Below are 19,181 nucleotides of genomic sequence, written 5' to 3'. Positions count from 1 at the left end.
TTCTGCACGAAACAATTGCAATCGATTCTTGGTACCTACCCAGTAGAGTCACATAAACGCACCATTACCTCACCATTTCACAGTCTGCTTGCTTCGACTATTTGCTACGTTCCATTCCAACAAACAACGGGATGAAGAAGCTTTCTGCGCACTTCTCTTCTTCGTCATCGCTCCCAGGCAGTTGGATCCGATTCCGAAAAAGGCTCGACTATTGAAACATGCACGTTACTGTGGGGCTCGATTTCAATCTGTGCTGATGCATATAGTAGTTAGGGACGTATGCAACGAAACTCATGTGCACGTCATCAAGCTGATACATTTCTCCGGTCGGCATTCAGAAATTTCCATCAAAAGGATTGAGCCCGGAAGCTATGGGTGCAATTTTCGCAACCATCAGTGCGATTGAAATGTGAGCCTAGAGCCTGCCTACCTAGAAATAGGTTTTTATTTTCTGGATGGTGATTTGAAACTCTCGAAGGATGATCCTGCTGTAGGAATTTGTGCAGTGATCGTGCTTAATGAGCTCTAATAGTACAATGATTTTTCTCGCCTAGTATTTTGTTCAATGGTTAAAGCTGACGATAGAGAGTACACAACAAATGCAGCTGCCCAATGGAAGTGCTATTATATTTCAAGCTCATATTCCAAAGTGAATTCAGTTGAAATTCCTTTTAAGAATTTTGTTGTTTTTCCTTGTTTTTATTTGAAATTTTCTATTTTTTGATATTTTTATAAGAAACGGCTTGACGGAGTTTTTTCAAAAATTCTTCCAAGAGTTCCTTCGGGAATTCCTCCAGTCCTTTCTTTGAAAATTCCTTCAGGAATTGATCCGAAAGTTCCTCCAGGACTTCCTTCGAGAGTTTCTCCAAGAGTTTAATCGGGAATTCCTCTAGGATTTTTTTTTAAATTCCCCATTTTTTCGGAAATACCTCCATGAATTTCTTCAGGGATATCTCACGGAATACTTTTAAAAATTCCTCCAAAAGTTCCTTAGGATATTCCTCCAGGACTTCCATTGAAAATTCTTGTAAAAAATCCTTCCTGCTGAAATTTCTACAAGATACCCTTCAGGAATTCCTCTAAGAGTTTCTTCGGGAATTCCTCCAGGAGTTCTCTCGCGATTTTCAAAGGAAGTACTGGAGGAATTTCCGAAGAAAAAAAGAGCTTAAAATTTTTTTTTTGCTTATGGAGGAATTTTTGAAGGAAATCACGAAGGACGTCTTGGAGGAACTCCTGGAATTTCTGCAGGATTTCTGGAAGGATTTTTAAAGGAAGTCCTGGAAGATTTTCCAAAAGAACTTCGAAAGAATTCCAGAAAGTATTTCCGAATTCTTGAGGAATTGCCGAAATAATTCCTGGAGGAATTCTCAAATAAACTCCTGTAGGAATTCCCGTAGGAATTCCTGGGGAAATCCATGAATGACTTTCTGATGGAAATCCTGAAAAAATGCCTGGGGGAATTCCCTAAAGAATTTCTGGAGGAATCCCCAAATAAATTTCCGAATTCCTGGAGAAAAATCCGAAGAAAGTTTTGGGGGATTTTTCGAAGGAAATCCTGGAGGAATTTACGAAGGAGGACCTGAAGGAAACTCCGAAAGAAGTCCTCGAAGAGTTTCTGTACAAAGTCATGGAGGGAATCTCTAATTAATTCATGGAGGAAGTCCTGGAGGAATCCCAGAAAGAATTTCTGGAGGAATTTCCGAATTTCTGGATGTATTCTCGAATGAATTGCTGGAGGAAACGAAAGAGGAATTGTTGAAAAAAATTAGGTGGGATTACTCTAAGAATTCCTGGAGGAATTTCCTAAGGAGTTCCTTGAAAAATATTCGAAGGAATTCTTGGAGGAATTTCCGAAGGAAGTCCTGAAGGGAATTCCAAAGCAATTCCTGGAGGGTGTCAGGCCATTAGGCCGAAGGCCGTTAGGCCGAAGGCCATTTGGCCGAAGGTCATTAGGCCGAAGGCCATTTGGCCGAAGGTCATTAGGTCGAATGGTCATTAGGCCGAACGGTCATTAGGCCGAATTAGCAAAAAGAAGCAAAAATGGAAAAACGAGAAGTGCTGTCTTCTTTTTCCCTCTACTTTCTTTTTTTTCGCTCTCCCTTCTTGCTCCTTCCTATTTCCTTCTTCTATGCCACTTATTTCTTCTCTCTTCTTTCTTCTTCTTTCTGCATTCCCTTTCCTTCTTTCTTTCTTCCTTCATTCTTCTTCTTTCTTGGTTCTTCCTTCTTCCTCTTCCTTCTTTCTTCTTCCTCCTTCCTTCTTCCTTCTTTTTTTTCTTCTTTTCCCCACGCTTCTTCTTTCTACTTTCTTCTTCTTGTTTCCTTCTTCTTTCTTCTTTCTCCTTTCTTCTTTCTTCCTTCTTTCTTCCTTCTCTCCGTCTTTTTTTATTCTTCTTTCTTTTTCTTTCTTCCTTCTTCCTTTTCCTTCTTCCTTCTTCATTTTCTCTTCTTCCTTCTCAATTATTCCTTCTTTCTTCTTCATTTTTCCTTCTTCGCTTTTTTCTCCCTTTTAACTTCTTCGTTCTTCCTTATTGTTTATTCCTTCTTCTTTCTTTTTTCTATCTTCGTCCTTCCACCTTTTTCCTTCTTCCTTCTTCCTTCTTCCTTCTTTCTTCCTTCTTCCTACTTCCTTCTTCCTTTTTTCCTTCTTCCTTCTTCCTTCTTCCTTCTTCCTTCTTCCTTCTTCCTTCTTCCTTCTTCCTTCTTCCTTCCTCCTTCTTCCTTTTTCCTTCTTCCTTCTTCCTTCTTCCTTCTTCCTTCTTCCTTCTTCCTTCTTCCTTCTTCCTTCTTCCTTCTTCCTTCTTCCTTCTTCCTTCTTCCTTCTTCCTTCTTCCTTCTTCCTTCTTCTTCCTTCTTCCTTCTTCCTTCTTCCTTCTTCCTTCTTCCTTCTTCCTTCTTCCTTCTTCCTTCTTCCTTCTTCCATCTTCCTTCTTCCTTCTTTCTTCTTCCTTCTTCCTTCTTCCTTTTTCCTTCTTCCTTCTTCCTTCATTCATCTTCCTACTTTCTTCTTCCTTCTTCCTTCTCCTTTCTTCCTCCTTCCTTCTTCCTTTCTCCTTCTTCCTTCTTCCCTCTTCCTTCTTGCTTTTTTCTTCTTCTCTCTTTCCACCTTTTTTCACCTCTCTTCTTCTTTCTTCTTCCTTCTTCCTTCTTCTTTCTTCTATCTTTCTTATTCTTTCTTTCTTCTTCCATCTTCCTTTTTCTTTCTTCCTTCTTCCTACTTCATCACTTCGCACAACTCATTTCTCCCTCCCCAGTTCTCATTCGGCCTAATGGCCATTCGGCCTAACGACCGTTCCGCCTAATGGCCATTCGGCCTAACGACCGTTCGGCCTAACGGCCTTCGGCCTAATGACCCAGCATCTTCCTGGAGAAATTCTCGAAGAAAGTCTTGGACGAACTTCCGAAGGAATTCCTGAAGAGATTTCCGAAAGAATTCTTGGAAGAATTTCCGAAGGAAGTCCTTGAAGAATTCCTGGAGAAATTTTTGAAGCAGCTTCTGGAGTAATTCTCAAATGACATTCCTGAGGAATTCCTGAAGGAGCTCCTGGAAGAATTTTCGAAGAAAGTCCAGAACGAAATTCCTAAGGATGTCCTGGAAGAACTCCTGGAGGTATTTTCGAAGGAAGACCTGGAGGAATTCCTGGAGAAATTCTCAAAGGAATACTCGAAGGAATTTCTGGAGGTATTCTCGAACAAAAATCTTGGAAGAATTTCCGAAGGAAGTCCATGAAAAATTTTTGAAGAAGCTTCTGGAGGAGTTCTCGAAGGACGTTCTTGAGGAATTCCCGAAGGAGCTCCTGGAAAAAAATCGAAGGAAGGCCTAGAGAAATTCAAGAAGGATTTCCTTGAGGAATTTCCGCAGGATTTCCTGGAGGAATTCTCAAAGTAAGTCCTACAGGGATTCCCGAAGGAACTTCTGAAGGTATTCTCGAAAGAATTCCTGGAGGAATTGCCGAAGGAATTTCGGAAGGAATTTTTGAACTCATGGAAAAAAATCCCTAACAATTTCCTGGAGGTATTTAAAAATGAATCTCTGAAGGAAATCCCGAAAGAATGCCTGGAGGAATTACCTGAAAAAGTCCTGGAGGAGTTCCTAAATAAATTTCTGGAAGAATTTTTGAAGGAATTACGGGAGCAATTTCCGAAGGAATTCTGGGTGAAATTTTAGAAAGAATTTCCTAAAGAAGTCCTGGAAGAATTACTCGAGGATTTTTTGAAGGAGCTCCTGAGGGTTTCCCGAATCATTTTCAGTAGGAATGCCTAAACGATTTCCTTGAGAAATTTCCGCAGGATTTTCAGGAGGAGTTCCCAAAGGAAGTTCTGAGCGGATTCCCGAAGGAACTTCTGGAGGAATTCTCGAAAGAATTCCTGAAGTTATTTCCAAAGGAATTCTTGATGGAATTTCCGTACTAGGTAGTGGAAGAACTTCTTGAGGATTTTTTGATGGTCGAAGAAACTCCTGAAGATATCCATGAAGGAATTTATGAAGGAAATTCTAAAAGCATGCCGAAGGAGGTGGTGGAAGAATTTCTTGAGAGTTTTTTGAAGGAGCTTCTGGAGGAATTCTCGAAGTTGTCGATATTTTGAAATTGGCCGATTTTGGTATACCCGGAGGCTTCTCCAAGAGGCTCGGAACTGACCTCAGGGTGGCCAATATCATGTCTGGATGTCATAATTCCATTCGTCTTTCAAAATTCAAAAAAAAAGTTTGATACCCATATTGCCATAATTTATGATATTTTAAAATTGGCCAATTTTTGTGCCCCAGGAGGCGTCCCCAATGGCCTCGGAACTGGCTTCATGGTGGCTAGTATAATATTTGGGTGTCATAATCTTACTCGTCTTCCAAAATGCTGAAGTTTGATACCCATATTGCCATAGTTGTGATGTTTTGAAATTGGCCGATTTTGGTGCCCCCGGAGGATTCCTCAAGGGCCTCGGAACTGGATCCAGAGTCGCCAATATCATATCTGGATGTTATAATTCCACTCGTCTTCCAAAATGCTGAAGTTTGATATCCATATTGCCATAGTTTGTGATATATTGAAAATGGCCGATTTTGGTGCCCCTGGAGGCTTCCCCGAGAGCCTCGGAACTGGCCCCAGTATGGCCAATATCCCCAGAATCATATCTAGAGGTCATAATTCCACTAGCCTTCCGAAATGCTAAAGTTTGATACCCATATTGCTAGTATGGAGCAAAAATTTTGAACTGTCCATATTGGGCCGGTTCCCGAATGGTCAGTTCGAAGAAACCCCGTGGTTGGCCATTTCTGAAACAGGTGTCACCATGATTTTTGGTTCTGACATAATCCCTACATACAAATCTACCGAAATGATATGAATTGAGACTAAAAAGCAACATTTTGTTGGACTTATAGAGCCAAAAAAGGAAGTCCAGTGACCCACCAGAATAACTCCGGATAGGAAGACCACATCACAAGTCCGAACATGTATGCTGAATTCTGGGATCCGTACGAGCAGAACAATGATAAAACCAGGCCAATACGACAAAAAATGTCGAAATGGCAGTGATTTGAAATTTTTTCTCAAAAAATAGTTTCTCGAAAAGTTCTTACAATAGTTTTTAGTGGAATACCCTACAGAATTCTTGGAGAAACTCTCGAAGGAATAAATGGAGGAATTTTCGAAGGATTTTTTTTATTAATTCTCAGTGAAGCTCCTGTAGGCATTCTCTAAAACAAAGCTGGAGAATTTCCTGGAAGATTCTCAAAGGAATTGCCGAATTAGTTTATGGGGCATTACTTGAAGGAACTCCTTGAGGAACTCCCTGAGAAATTTGTATTGAAGCTCCCGAAACAAATCCTAGAGTAATATTCAAAGAAAATTCTTGTAGGAATTACCTACATCTCAAATTTCCAGGAGAAGTTCCCGAAAGAATTCCACACGAAGGTTCTAAAGGGCCTTGCAAAGGAATTACAAATAAGTTTAAACATTGCTCTACAAATATTTTAAAATGCCTTCTACTCCTTGAATTAATTGATCATATTCCTGAAAATGTTCTTATTTTTTCAAAAATGTCTAGGAGTTGCAGGATAATTTAAATTAAGGATCGCTTGTTTGGTAAGTTGGGGAAAACCCGCACTTCTTAGAAATTTGTCCACCTAAATTCCTCCGTTATCATTAATAAACAAAGTTTTCAGAATGTCTTGGAAATTCTTTCTTCAATCCTTTGGAAGATTCCTCGAAAAAATGCTTCGATAAACACAAATTGTATTATCATTGGAATATTTTGCCAATTTTCTTCATGAGAGAAATTGAGAAATGAGAAATTTGCGGAGATCGAAATTTCCCCATAAACCCATCACGAATTTCGAGATAATTTTTACGGTACGGTAATTCCTCCAAAAATTTCTTCAGAGCCAGATCCAGAGTTTTATTTGTAAATAATTCATCTTAGATTTCAATCCAATTCTAACAATTTATAAATATTGGGTTGCTCCAGGAATTTATTTGAATGTTTTTCCGTAATTGCTTCTAAATCTTAATCTTAGGAAACTGAAAAGAAATATTAGATATTTAAAAAAAATTCTACTTAAAGTATAATGCCCAATTTTGTGGACCAATTCAATGCTTATTGAATTAAAATTTTAAACCTTTGATAATTGAAAACTAAATTATTCTGACTTTGAACTCATACGACAAGAACTGAGCAACATTTGCGTGAATAAAGTTTGCCTCGAATGAATCATGTGAAACAAAATGTTGACAGTTCTACTCACCAAACTCACTCATCAAAGGCGATTGTAAAATTTACCAACACAGCTAATGTGAAATATTTATAGGAAACCTGAACCTGTAATTTTATAAATTGTTCCTGGAGAAGTTCCCGAAAGAATTTCTGGTGAATATTCTTGAGAAACTTTGGGAGGAATTCCTGCAGGAATTTCCAAACATATTTCAGGAGCCGACCTAACACAATGACTTGCTATATTGATTTAATGCAATCTGTGCATGAACCTCAGCTTTGAGCAATCTGTGTATAGAATTCATGCAAGTTTGTCATAAAATCATGCATTCTCTGGTTGGATGTGCAAAAATTCACCCTGTATAGAATGTTGGGTTCAAAAATATATTGAAGAACAAGGAAAATTCTGAATAATGATCAATTTCCTCAGTATATTCCTCCTTTTCAACACTCAGCGCAGTATATTTGATCAAACCCAATATCCGTTTATCCCAAAAGGATGTTACTCACCATAAACTTGCTGCCTGCCATCGCTGCCTCGCGTTCGTTGTTTCTTCGATCCGTGTACTCTCCGTACATTTTGATTGCCGCTTAGAAAAATGTTCACTCTACCGCTCGTTGCACTTTATCTCGACGTTAATCTTCTCACTCGCGCACCCGCCACGGACCCAGTTGAACCTCTCCTGCCGAAAATTTGCCTTTTGATTTAGAATTTCGATATCACAAAACACCACGTTTTATCATTTTTGCTGTTGCTCACCAACAGCGATCTGGGTCCCTTCGCATCCACTCGGGAGGAACACACTTTATCTTCTTTTATCCACGTCGGAAGAAGCTGTGAAAAACGGCAATGGAAGGAAATTGCCGCACGTACGCCGGGTGTTATGCCTTTATCACCTTCATTGATGCCCGTTTCGCTTCACTGTGCCTAGGTACTTATTTATTAAATTGAATTAAGAACTTTTACGATCAAGCACGCATTCACACAGACACAATTAAATTATCAGCAATTTCCTCCCTCGGATAGCTATTCTTAGGTGCACTGAACCACGAAACTTCCACAAGCAATCACAGAGACCCCACCGGGAAATCCATTTATAAATTATCAATACCCTACTTTATTCACTACACTATAGTCACGGCGTTAGTCACGCAAGAACAACGATAGCAAGATACTCAGAGGATTTGAAAACGGGCGTAAGCTAACGGCTAATAAAAAATCGAACTTTGAATTTCATTATGGACATCCCATTTGTTTTCTGGAGGTAGGACGTTTACACTCGAACGCTACAAAAAAGCATGTTTCCAGCTGCTGAACCGTCACCAAAAACGAAACCAAGTAGGGATAACTTCCACGCGATACTAAATTTTCCGACCTCCGTACGTTCACAAAATATTTCCCTGACTTTTGCTCGACGCAGCCGAACCGTAAGTTATTGAACAATTTTGGCGAGTTTTCTTTTTGCCAACCGGCGCGAGTGATCCTGTCTCCTCCTACTCCTCCGTTCGGATTCAGCCTTTTTTTTTCTATATTGGTTTAAGATTGGTTGGCTCGTCGCGGTCGTCAAATGGTGATTGTGGACTCGATGGAACTACTGACTGCCGCGTAGTCGCTACTGATATCCTTCCATCGCCACAAGCAAACAGTCTGTAACGGAAGGGAAAAACCAAAAGGAAAACATGGGTTCATTACTGTCCGGCCGAGTGACTGAGCGATAACTCCCTGCTGGAGCAGAGAATAACAAGAATGAGAATGAAACAAATATGGATGTTAGTGACCGATGGGATCGGGGAAAATGCGAAAATTAAATTTTCTCGTTTTCTCGCAATTTACGCTTGGGTGGCTATTTCCGCAATTTTCTCTTCGTTGTCGTTTCGTTTTTTTCCCATTTCATTCAAGGGTGACAATATTGATGTTGCTGAGGCTTATTCAAGTATTGATTTCACTAACTTCAAGATTTTTTTTCTGCTTAACGAATTGTTTATTGTTTATTGTTTATTGTTTGCTTTTAAATTCATCTGACAAAACATTGTCTTAATGAATAAAATCTTATTAACTAATTCGCATATCCTAATTAATCCGCCGGATGAAGGTTACCAATGGAAGATTGAAGTCGAATTCAGCGTACACCGTGATGTAGGTATGTTTTGGAAGCCGAAATTCGAGCCGCTTAGTATGGCACAATAGCATTACTGTAACTAGGTGTTATAACAACAACACTATGACATCCGTACAGTTACCATATGTCTTTTAATTCAAATCAACGAATTGAAATGCAGGTAATCCGATATAAATATGTTGTAATCAATGTTTGATAGCTAGATATGTGCATGCATATGCATAGCAAGTGACAAAAATAATTCGAAAGCTGTATATTGGAGACAAACCGCTTCTACGACCCAGTTCGCAGGACAAATGCTATATGGGTGTGAAAGAGCTCTTACATTCTAGTGTACAACGAGCTTAATACTAGCTACTACACGTAAAAAAAGCAATGGGTAATGTTTTTAACATAACCGCGAGTAGACGTAGGACTTGTATAAACGTAACGTATTTACATTTAACTTCTAACTTTTGGATCTAAGGAGTTTGATTATAGGTATTGATATTGGAAACGACAACTTCCAGAATTATTAGCAATTTGTTTATTCAAAATTTCTGGAAATAAAACTAATAATTAAATACATAATTAGAATTGCTTTGTTTCTAACTATTAAGCCCTTATTCACTCAAGCAAATGTAGGGCATTCATAGATTTCTTATTGATGTAATTGAAGTTGAATAATTCTATTTATAAATTTTTCAGACTTGGACAAAATGTGCTATTTTAGGGGAACCAATTTCGTTGCTTCTTTTTGCTAACATGCGTGCTTACTGCTAAAAAAATCACAACAATAAGAAACAAGTCAAGGAGCAGTAACCCCGCTAAACAATAAGAAAAATTATTTAATGTTTTGATTCCAAACTCCGAGTCTACGTCAAGTTAATGAATCGCCTACTTTGAGCGTGCCTACAGCGGCACACTAGGAGTTAACTTTCTGAAATCAGTATGGCGAAAAGCATCTAAGGTTCGATTTCTCAAAATTAAGCATCGAAAAAATATTTGTTAAGCGTAGTAGCGGACACCTTCCTACATAACCGGTACCAAATATTTTTTCATGAAAAGTTCCTTCCTTGCGGACCTTTTTAAAACATTTACATGCTATACAGCAAAATTTCCTAATCTAAAATGGATATTAACACTATTGCTGATTGTGCATCTTTTATTGCTAATGCCGTCTGCAAATAAGTGAAAGTAATTATTTTAATCAAATTTTTATTTTCATCAGTTTAGTAGATTTTTTTTTGCTGGGAAATCAGAACTGTTATAGTATAACTGTGTTTTAATGTACGTGTCGTTTAGTACCAAACACAACTGAATATATGGCCAGTCATATGACATGACTCGTACCCATCCCGGGATCATGTGGATTATGAAACCAATGACCTGGATGAGCAGACCAAATCTCTCTAATTTTATTCTTCTTCATCCACCACCGCTGCCCTCGCTGCCTCAGCCATCATTGGCCTCTAGCCGTGAACTCCGAGCGATGCGATGGGCGATTGCATCCATCGCAACCGACACCACTGCATCCGACCATCATCAAGCACAGAATGACAAAAATGCGCCCACTTCTTTCATGCATATTCGCAGACCCACCGGCAGTTCTACCGCTGGCGACTGCATGCTGTGTAGGTAAACACAACGAACGAACGAAACTAAAAATGCGCGAGCAAAAAGCACGTCAGTACGCGCTGCTGTCACAAATTGTAATGACTCGCACACGGCAGGCACTGCTTCTTTTATGCACAAAACAAATCTTCCGGTGGACCCGAAGGCCAGTTACATACCGCATTTTGATGTCCGTGTTAGGAATGCACGGAATTGGTTACATATGAAATTTTTGCTGGCTTTAACAAGAATTGAAATTTTCAATAGCTTATCGTTAATAATCTTAAGTTTTAATGAAATAGGCAAATTGCTGGAGAATGTCCGAGTCGATTGATATATAAATCTTAAAAATCCATCGAAAGATAAAGGCGCTAGTAACGTTCAAAATCTTCCCTTCCAGCGTAACGCTCTCGATTTCCAAAAATCTAAATGACACCCAGTATAGTAAAGAAAGACGTAAGTCCTACGTCAAAAAATGTAATGTTATTTATTATTAGGATTTCTAATACTTTTTTGCCAAAGTAGGCGCTTAATGATATGTATAAAAAAAACTTATACATCGCATTAGTCACATACATTCCGAAACTTATACTTTTCATTAACTTATGAATGCTATTAGCTTTTCGATATGGGATCATTCATTAGGTGGCATAATGAAGAGTATTAGTATTTTCGAATGTTTTTTTGCCATAACATATAAGGTTATTTTTTTACGTGTAACTACTGCGTGTTCGGCACTCTCCTCGAGTACCATCGAAGTAGGCTCGCCCTTGCGGCAAGTCCATCTGTCACTTTTCATAGCGAACCAACAACGGACAGGTGGCACGCGCTTAAGTGGTTCCTTTTTTGCTTATTTTAAATTCTCTCAGTACGATACACTGAAGGCGGCCTTAATGATGAGGTCGAAATACATATCTGTTAAAGTTACAATCAAGTTGCACGGGTAAAAATCAGTTCCCCGAAATGACAAAGTGATTCATGATTTTGTGAATCCATCGTGTTTTCATGTTACAGTCAAACCTCCATGAGTCGATATTGAAGGGACCATCGACTCAAGGAAATATCGAGATGTGGAACAGAAACTCCTTGGGAAGCTCTTTGAAGGGGGCATCACAGTAGCCCTGGAAATATTTTTTAATATGGAATAATTTGTTTCTATGAGTCGATATCGAGTCATAGAACATCGACTCATGGAGGTTTGACTGTATACATCATGAATAAAATTCATGATTTCATGATTTATTTTCGCGGAACTCATCCAAAGCTTGTTGATATTGTTGATTTACTTGTTGACATTAAAAAAATTAAAAAAAAAAGGTTGATCACAGGGATCGAACTTGAGTCCACTGTGCGAGAGTTAGGCGTGCTACTTCTCAGCCTTTCTTGCTTCTTAGGAATGTTCAAAGTATAATCGGTTATGCATTTTGTCGACTGGTGGGGATTGCACAGTACCATGAATACTATTCCTGGAATCATGAATTATAATCATGATTTCATGAACTAATCAGTTCATGATTTCATTAGTTTTAACCCATGATTATAGGTATACATTTGTTTCCGTGTGGAATTAAAAGGTATACATAATATGAACTCGTCTTATGCCAAGCGAATGGAACTAGTTTTATTTTAAACCACTGCGCGGTTTCAAGAACTGAGATATTTCTGATAAAATCCCATAATATACATTTTAAGGTGGGTAACGCCTGTATGAACGTTCATACCGAATTTATAAATTACCGTTCATTGATGTAAGTCCTTGAAAAATGTCTATCAAACCAATATGTGACTGTTTTCATTATTTCCATACGAAAATAGTTATGAAAGCTCCATGACAAAAACCAATATTTGCTAGAGCTCTCCGTCCGTGCTGCTTGAAAGTGGAACAGTGTTCTGCGTGTTCTACGATTATATTTCGTTTGGAAAAAGAAAGGGAGCAAAGAAGAACCGAGCAACCCACTACTATCAAGGACGCAAATGGAACAGATTGGTAAACTACATAAAAAATATGACATGGTAGAAGTGACTGGGTGCATACATCACGGCCATGAGCCGCACGTTTGTTTTGCTTTGAAGATACTGTACCGAGTGGTATTGAAATTGATTAGTTTCAATACCCTTAGCTATTGGTATTGTTCTAAGTTTTTGAGTGCTTATAAAAAAGTTTTTCTTAACAAAGACTTTAAGGATGAAACGTCAAAAAAGCTGGGGATCACTAATTTAATCTAATAGTAACATAACTTTGCAAGAAGTTCAAAATTATTCGAGTGGTCCAAAATATGTTAAATAGGTGGTCCAAAATGAAAACAGGTGGTCCAAAATTAAATCTTACATATCTTCAGAATTTATGATATTTTGGTTCTTTCGGTGGGATTTACAAACATTTTCACCTACAAATCCTGCCTTGCATTCACCACTTTTTAGTTGCGTAGGGAATTAATCAACAATGATTACAAAATCTAACTTTTATTCGAAAAATTGTTCGTCCATCTCCTAAAGTGGTCCAAAATACCTCCCTTACCGTATATAAAGGGAAATAAAAAAAATAAAGTGTTTTGCTCCCATAAGCTACTGTGAAAATTTCAGCCAGATCCGCCAAGTCTAAGTGGATGCTCAACGAGCGTGAAGTTTATATGGGAAAAATCGACTCTATATATGGGAAATACATACTTTTCACTTTTTTATCTCTAGGTGGCGCTGTAGTCATTCAATCCCGCTCATTAGTGACATTTATAATCTTTACCTTATTGTGAAGAGGCTTCCGAAAACCGCGAGTGATTTTATTTATTTATTTATTTTAACAAAAAATTTGGAAGAGGGAAAAGCCCCTTCGAATTCTTTCTCAAAAAGGCACAAAACCTCTTCATCTTTTCAAGAAAACGTTATAATAATCGTTACAATAAATCGCAGCAGGGACTATGTCCATGGGCTTGGCGATACCTTCCCAGGCCATCTGCGAGTTGTGGGGCTTGCCTAGTATGTGGTGGGGATTGACAGAGGGCCCTTTTAAATTCCTATAAAAAGCTGCATGTATCCGCAAGTAGGCCCACCAAAGCGACCGTGTGCCTCTCAAAGCGCACAAGCCCAAGTCCTGGTGTCAGGTGGGACACAAAACAGACCTGACACGACGGCCCTCCGACGAGATAGGAGGGTTGCGCAGGCCGCCTGGAAAATCAATAATTACGAACAATATAAGATATAATGCGACTCGATATAATCGGCAAAGACCTAGGCGACGAATAAAAGATCACGATTGGAATCTTGGAACATGGAACTGCAAATCGCTAGGTTTCGCAGGTTGCGATAGGATGATCTACGATGAATTACATCCCCGCAACTTCGACGTCGTCGTGGCGCTGCAGGGGATTTGCTGGACAGGCCAGAAAATGTAAAGAAAATTATTTTGAGCTTTTTGGGCCATTATGACAAGTGCATAAAGCTGTGGCACCAACGACGAATTGGGAACCGGCTACTTAGTGCTGGGTAAGATTCGCCAACGTGTGATTGGGTGACAGCCAATAAACGCAAGGATGTGCGTGCGAGCTGAGGTTAACAGGCCGTTTCTTCAACTATAGCATCATCAACGTGCACTGCCCACACTAAGAGAGACCCAACAACGAGATAGAAGCGGTCTACGCACAGCTGGAGCAGACATACAATGGGACAGGACGGGACGCCAAAAACGTCATCGGTGACATGAACGCACAGGTAGGAAGGGAGGAAATGTATAGACCGGTCATCGGACCGGATAGTTTGCACATCGAATCGAATGATAACTGCCAACGATGCATAAATTACGCAGCCTCCCGCGGAATGGTAGTCCGAAGCACCTTCTTTCCCCGCAAAAATATCCACAAGGCAACACTGCACTTGGCACGGTGCCCCCGGATCAGAGAAACGACGGCGAATGTGAGCAGTTAGTGGACGAGAAGAATGCAACATGGGCGAGATTGCTGCAACACCGCACGAGGGCGAACGAGGCACGATATAAACGGGCGCGGAACAGACAAAACTCGATTTTTTGGAGGAAAAAGCGCCAGCAGGAAGATCGAGACCGTGAAGAGAAGGAGCAACTTACTTACTTATGGATCCTGTACACCTCCGGTGGTGCAAAGGGCCGACTTGAAAGATCTCCATCCTGAGCGTTGCCCGGATATCGCTTTAACCTGTTGCCAGGTTAGATTTCCGTCGACTTCTTTTATTTCTTTATTGAGGCTTCGCCCCATGAGCCTCTGGGTCTGCCTCTGCTGCGATGTCCCCCTGGGTTCCAGTCTAATGCTTGTTTACAGATTTCGTTTCCGCCCCTACGTAGAGTGTGGCCGACCCAGCCCCACTTCCGAACCCGAATTTTTGTTGCTATCGGCCTCTGGTGACAACGACGATGGAGCTCGTTGTTTGAGATCCAGTTGTGAGGCCACCAGGCCCGAATTACATATATACCGCAGACATCTGTTAATGCACAGCTGCAGCCGTTGAGTGTTCTCCACTGATACACACCATGTTTCGCTAGCGTACAAGAGCACAGATTTCACGTTAGAGTTGAAAATTTGTATTTTGGTGCGTTCACTTATCTGCCTGTTTTTCCAGATATTTCTCAAACTCGCAAAGGCAGCCCTTGCTTTCTTGATCCGTGCGCCTATGTCGATCTTGGTACCGCCGTCTGACGCCATTTGGCTACCAAGATATTAGAAGCTTTCAACATTCTCCACTGGTTGCCCGGTTACTGTGAAACTGGAAGGGGTCACCGTGTTTACATCCAACGATTTGGTTTTGTTAACGTTGATTACTAAGCCTGCCGAAGAGGAGCGCTCGGCAAGGTCGTTGAGCGTACACTGCATATCAGAGCGCCGTTGAGCGAGAAGTGCAACATCATCAGCCAATTCGAAGTCGTTTAGGTGCTCCATGGTTATAGGCTGCCGCGGTTTGGTTCACGGTCAATCGCATCTACCAGAATCTAGAATCAGAATTACGATGAGGAACAGTAACGGTGATAGAATACATAGGGTGTGATAGAAGGTGATAGGTGATAGAAGGATAGGGTCGGACAAGACCCCATTGTGCAGCACTCTACACGAAAAGGCCTCGTACTGTGCCTCGATGAGACCGATGATTTTCTCAGGAACTCCCTTGCGTCTCAGGGTGCCCCACATATTCTCATGATTGAGACGGTCGAAAGCTTTTTCGTAGTCAATGAATACCAAGTAAAGGGACTCTTGGAATTCGTTGACCTGCTCCAGAATGATGCGGAGCGTGACAATATGGTCCACACAGCATCTTCCGGCACGGAAGCCGGCTTGCTGCCGCCGAAGAGTTGCATCGGTCTTCTCCTGAATCCGGGCTAGGATAATTTTGCACAGAACTTTGAGAACGGTACACAGCAACATAATGCCTCGCCAGTTATCGCATACAGTCTGGTCGCCCTTTTTGGGCACCTTCACTAAGATACATTGCATCCAGTCGACCGGGAAAGTTGCGGTGTCCCAGATATTACGAAATAAACGATGCAGTAGTTGAGCGGATGTCATGGGGTCAGCTTTGAGCATCTCGGTTGATAGGCGGTCGACCCCTGGGGCTTTATTCGATTTCATGCTTTGGATAGCTGTTTGAATCTCTAGCAGTGATGGAGCTTCGGTATTGACACGTGTTATACGTCGGATCCTAGGCAGATCATGCCGAGGTGATGATGGCCTGGTTGGCACTTGAAAAAGTTGGTCGAAGTGCTCGAACCAGCGTTTCAGCTGGTCAGTTGGGTCGGTCAATAACTGATCATTCGCGTCTTTCACAGGCATCGTTGCATTCATCTTCGCCCCGCTTAAGCGTCGTGAGATATCGTAGAGGAGGCGAATGTCCCGGTTGCGGCGGCTCTCTCTCCTTCGTCGGCCAGAGAGTCTGCCCACGCTCGCTTGTCCCGTCGACATGAGCGTTTTACTTCCTTCTCAAGAGCCGCGTATCGTTGACGGGCTAAGACTTTGGCTCCTCTGGTTTTCGATCGCTCTATCACGGCTTTGGCTTCTCTTCGCTCCTCTATCTTCCTCCAGGTCTCATCGGTGATCCATTGTTTTCTCTGGGTGCGTAGTTCGCCCAGATTGTTCTCGCTGGTTGCGATGAAGGCATTCTTGATGGCGGTCCATTCCACGCTGCCACCTTCCGGAATATCTGCAGCACGCGTCTCCTGTTCTTCAACGAAGAACTGTTTCACCGTGGCATCTTCCAGTCGGCATGTGTTGAACCGTCGTCCAACTCTTTCCTCCTGCCGACGAATCCGCGCAATGCGCAGGCGTATTTCGCCGATGAGGAGGTGATGATCAGACGCGATATCGGCACTACGTTTATTCCGTACATCAAGAAGGCTCCGTTTCCATTTTCGGCTGATGCAGATGTGGTCGATTTGATTTTCTGCAAAGCCGTCACGGGAGACCCACGTGACCTTGTGAACCGGTCGATGAGGGAAGAGCGATCCCCCGATCACCATGTCGTTATTACCACAAAATTCTGCGAACAGCTCTCCGTTTTCGCTCATTTCTCCGAGACCATGGCGTCCCATAATGCGCTCATGGTTCGAGTTGTCGGATCCGATCTTCGCATTGAAGTCGCCCAAACAGATCTTGATATCACCCTTCGGAATTCTATCTACGACGGCATTGAGTTGACTGTAGAAGTTCTCTTTGTCTTGCAGATCGGCAGCATCGGTTGACGCATAACATTGGATTATAGTAAGGTTTCGGACCCGTGTTCTAAATCTGGCAACGATTATCCTTTCACTTATAGGTTCCCACCTCATAAGCGCAGAGTGTGCCTGAGCGCTTAGTAGGAAGCCAACTCCGCGATGCCGGGGAGCGTGTTCACCTCGTAAACCAGAGTACCGTGGACCCCCGATAGTTTGAACGGTACCTCATTCAAATTAACGGGGTTCATTTTTAATTTTAACTTCTGGTTACTCTATAAGCATCAGAAAAACTGGTTTCTGGCTACTCTCTTTGCTGGTTTGTTTTGATTCTGCGTTCCATTTCACGATGTTCCATTTTTCTTCTCTCGATTCCACGTGGTAAATGACGTTTGAACCATTTTTAATTTGAACGATGATCAAACCAACGGGGTTCAAATTAAAAAGTGTTCAGATTAAAAACGGTCATATTACCGGGGGTCCACGGTATAACAGAACTTGTCCCGACGGCGTTCTGTGTTCTCCAAAGTTTGGCCAACGGACTTCACTCAGTCCCAGGATCTCAAGCTTCATGCGGCGTGCCTCATTGGCAAGTTGTGCCAATTTACCCTGCTGGGCTAGGGTTAAAACGTTCCATGATCCTATTCGTGTCCGTTGTTTCGCGCTAAGAGTCGTCGCCGTAAAATCAGTCCGTATTCTTTCATTATCGGATTCTCGAACAAATTGATGTTTCGGGAACAGTAGGTTGTTGGCCCAAGGTTCCCTATCCACCGGGATGGGGCTGCCATCTTAGGTATAGCTTCCGGGGAATAGCATTTCATACTCAGCCGCTGGATGCCAGAACAGACGCTGTTGGAGCCGCACCTCCTTGGTGCACAGACGCTCGGTCAGTCGGGTCAAATTTGTTTAAAGTCCCACCCAACACCAGGACTAGGCTAGTGCGCTTTGAGCGGCACACGGTCGCTTTGATAGGGCCTGCTTGGGGACACATGCAGCTTTTTTTAAAAGTTTAATAGAGCCCACTGTCAACCCCACCACATCCTAGGCAGACCCCACAGGACGCACCCTCTCACTCTAGCTGATGTCAGAAGGACAACAGTGCCCAGGCTGCACTACCAGCTAAGTACGCAACCCTTAGCTGGCGGTCAATTGTCATCGGAAGACCCGTGGAAGCGGGAGTATTGGAACTTGTGAGGACCAGAACTATGTTAGGCGCCCCTTCCCGGATGTCAACTCACCATTTCGCAGCCCTCGCGGCGTGAACGCAGCTTGAAAAAACGCTACACAGGCATCGGCCCTTAACCCCACAAAAAACCAAAGAAAATTCTGGTGATATTTTCAAAAGCTGTGAAAGTTCAGGTTAACCGAGAATTCCAACCGCGTGAAAAACTTGGGTGAAAAATCTTGAAAAATAATTGTAAAATGTATCATTTGCCAAAACCAGGGACGGGAACGGTTGACATTTATTTTTATCATTCAATCTGCCACGAAGTAAAAGAAAAACAAAAACACGGCAACCGCAGCAGCAGCCACGACCAAGCAGACGACATTCAGCACATGATTTTATTATTTTCTCTCCCCACAATTAATGTTTCTGTACGCTCATTTCACGACGTATGACCGTTTTTGGTGGTAAATGATTATTTCTTTACTCCTTGCTCATTTTAGAGACTAGAACTAATGAATTAGTACCAACGGCTAGCATTCTTTCTAGGCTTTGCGCCACAGGCAATTAAACTCGATTCTGTTCTGTTTGCGCTGCGCACGAACCGAAACAAGAAATCTGCTGACTGCACCGACGGCTCGACTCTCACGCAGCAGCAGGCAGGAACATACAAACAGTTTGCCTCATCGGTAAAAAAATGTCACAATGAGGCGTACATTTTTTTGGAAAACTGTTTCGGTTTGTGCGGTGCGTGAAATTTGACCGGATAAAATGTAAACATTCGCATAATCACAGTGTTTTACTGTACATTTCCCAACACTGGCCAAAACAGTCAATTTTTATCTGGTTAACGAGGATACAGGCCGCGCTAGTTGTATTAAATCGAAAAGCTAAATGAATAATTTTTAGATGGTTGGATCCTCTGATGTGTGATG

The 19,181-nt window shown here is 41.6% G+C and overlaps 1 protein-coding gene across 1 annotated transcript in view; it reads right to left on the bottom strand.

Moving 5' to 3' along the window:
• The window catches only part of LOC134213578 (facilitated trehalose transporter Tret1-like), a 444,771-nt gene that overhangs the window by 362,606 nt on the left and 62,984 nt on the right, over positions 1-19,181 (bottom strand). The window contains exon 2 of the mRNA XM_062692750.1: positions 7,218-8,355. Within this exon, the coding sequence (XP_062548734.1) occupies positions 7,218-7,286 (69 nt within the window). The 5' untranslated portion in view covers positions 7,287-8,355. The remainder of the gene's footprint in view (positions 1-7,217; positions 8,356-19,181) is intronic.

Source organism: Armigeres subalbatus, chromosome 2 (assembly GCF_024139115.2).
Source record: "Armigeres subalbatus isolate Guangzhou_Male chromosome 2, GZ_Asu_2, whole genome shotgun sequence".
Classification (NCBI taxonomy): domain Eukaryota; kingdom Metazoa; phylum Arthropoda; class Insecta; order Diptera; family Culicidae; genus Armigeres; species Armigeres subalbatus.
Note: the sequence above shows the minus strand (reverse complement) of the source record. Positions and strands in the feature narration are given on the sequence as shown.